This window comes from Paroedura picta, chromosome 16 (genome assembly GCF_049243985.1).
Source record: "Paroedura picta isolate Pp20150507F chromosome 16, Ppicta_v3.0, whole genome shotgun sequence".
NCBI classification, from domain to species: domain Eukaryota; kingdom Metazoa; phylum Chordata; class Lepidosauria; order Squamata; family Gekkonidae; genus Paroedura; species Paroedura picta.
Window position 1 is genome coordinate 15,244,670 of NC_135384.1, and position 2,571 is coordinate 15,247,240.

Here is a 2,571-nt window from a genome sequence, read left to right on the forward strand (position 1 = left end):
CAAGTACTGGCTCCAATGCAATATTTCATATTTTAGAATAAACATTGATTAAAAAAAATCCTTATCCATATTGCCTAAGATACCCTGTCTCTTTTCCTGGCAGCCAGGAAAAGTTGCCTCTACATGTGTCTATTGACACTAGATGAGATTCCACCAGCTTTAGTGGTTAGGAATGAGGACTTCTAATCTGGCATGCCAGGTTCGATTCTACGCTCCCCCACATGCAGCCAGCTGGGTGACCTTGGGCTCGCCACGGCACTGAGAAAACTGTTTTGACTGAACAGTGATATCAGGGCTCTCTCAGCCTCGCCCACCCCACAGGGTGTCTGTTGTGGGGAGAGGAATGGGAATGTGACTGTAAGCCACTTTGAGCCTCCTTAGGGTAGGGAAAAGGGGCATATAAGAACCAACTCTTCCTCTTCTTCTTTTGCTCTAATGAAAAAGATATTCAATGTAACCACCTTAAGCAAATAACACTATGTTATAACACTATGTTGGGATCCAGAGAACCCACAAAGAAAGAAAGCCACATGAGACAGAGAAAAAGAATCGGAGCAAAGAGTAGAACTGGATGAGACAGATAGAAAACCCCCAGGAAATCTTCACGCTTAAAGACAGATGTAAAAAAAAAAAATTATGTAGTTGGTGAGAAGACTTTCCATCTTAGAGTTCTTTTCAGGGATTCCCTCATTTCAGAGTTCCTCAAAGCATAGACAAAGGGATTTAGCATGGGAGTAATAACTGTGTAGAACAAAGACAGTATTTTTTTGATTTCAGGTGAATAGTTGGATTTGGGTCTTAGATAGACAAGGCTGGCACTTCCATAGAACAAAGTCACCACAATGAGATGAGATGAGCAAGTGGAGAAGGCCTTTCTTCTACCCCCTACTGTAGGCATTTTGAGGATGGTAGAGATAATATTAATATAGGAGATCAGAATGAGAATACAAGGGAACATAAGGAACACAAATGTGGAAGCTATGGCTTGCATTTCATATTGGTAGGTATCTGTACAGACTAGCTTCAACACTGGTGGTGCATCACAAAAGAAATGATTGACTTTATTGTGCCCACAGAAAGGAAGATTGAAAATCCAAACTGCTTGTAGCAGTGCAACTGGAATTCCAATCATCCAGACTCCACCCAGCAACTTGTAGCAGAAGGTCCTATTTATGACAGTAGCATAGTACAGCGGGTTACAGATGGCAACGTAGCGATCATAGGACATTGCAGCTAAGATAAAACACTCGGCACATCCAAAGTAGAAGAAGCAGCACATTTGAATGGCACAGCCAACGAAGGAGATACTTTTTTCCTTCACCAGCAGGTTAATGAGCATTTGAGGGACGGTGTCCAAAGTGAAGCAGATCTCAATGAAAGCCAGATTTCTCAGGAAGAAATACATGGGTGACTGGAGGGCAGCATCCACCAAGATGACATAAATAATGAGGAGGTTTCCTGCTACTGTAGCAAGGTAAATGACCAAAAGCAGAGGGAACAGAAGTAACTCTCCTTTGGGCATGCTGGAAAATCCAATCAGGATGAATTCCTTCACCAAAGTTTGGTTTCTCCACTTCATTTCTGTGAAAGTCTGTGAGAAGATCTAGTGAGAAGATCTAGTGAGGAAGAAGAGGAAATGCATTTGGAAAGTTAGTCATATATTCATATAACTCTACGAGTGAGATAATTTTCCCACACCCCATTCCTTTACTTTATTCTTCCATGTTTGCTGTGCTTTGTTTTCCACTCCTTACTGTTGATATAATATAAAATCCCGCTATCGGTTGTTAGACTCCAGCCTCTCAGATGTTCAGAGCTTCCCACGGATGTTTCCAGCTTTTTAGACACTCAGTCATAACATTTTAAATGAGTATCAACATGTTATCTGCATTAAAAAACCTTGGTAAAAATTAAGAAATTTGCAATTATCTAGAGGCCATCTTTGAAGCCCAACGTCTCTTCTGCCTCCACCCCCAAATGGGCTTGCTTAGAATGTTATATTAGGGTTTGTGAATTCTGTTCAAATTAGGATTTGTCAAATCTATTCAGAACCTTGAGCAGAAACTGTCTCTCAGCACATTTAACTTTGCAGAGACTTCTCCCTTTTGGGAAGGAAAGTTTAAAGAGCTACCAGTGCAGGTTTGTAGGTGTATTTGTAAAGAAGGACAAGTAGAGACAACTGGATATTTATTGTCATCTTCACCATCATCTCTCTCTTGCTCTCATTTATCATTATATGCATGCAGATTCAATGGTCTCAGTGCTTACAGGATGTCCCAGAGGTCTGAGGAACAGCATCTTAAATGAATACTGTCAGACACAAGGACCTTACAAAAACAATTGCTAAGTCTATTTGGATAGCTATGAAAATAAGAAAGAGCTGGTCCAACGCTACATATAAACCACTGACACATATTGCATCCCCTATAGTGTATTAATAATTAAGTCATTTTAATCTATACTTTTAGTTTTTTTTATTCGATGGTCCATGACTGTAAGTAAATCTTATGATGATAACATCAAAGAAGTGTTATTCCAGGAGTTCAGTGGAAGAAACATGGGATTTTTGTT

The 2,571-nt window shown here is 40.1% G+C and overlaps 1 protein-coding gene across 1 annotated transcript; it reads right to left on the reverse strand.

Annotated features, from left to right (window-relative positions):
* Positions 1-634: 634 nt before the first annotated feature.
* On the reverse strand, positions 635-1,582 carry LOC143825906 (olfactory receptor 10A7-like). Its single transcript, XM_077314318.1, has one exon. The coding sequence runs from the start codon at positions 1,577-1,579 to the stop codon at positions 635-637; it is 945 nt and encodes a 314-aa protein (XP_077170433.1). The 5' UTR covers positions 1,580-1,582.
* Between the last annotated feature and the right edge of the window lie 989 nt (positions 1,583-2,571).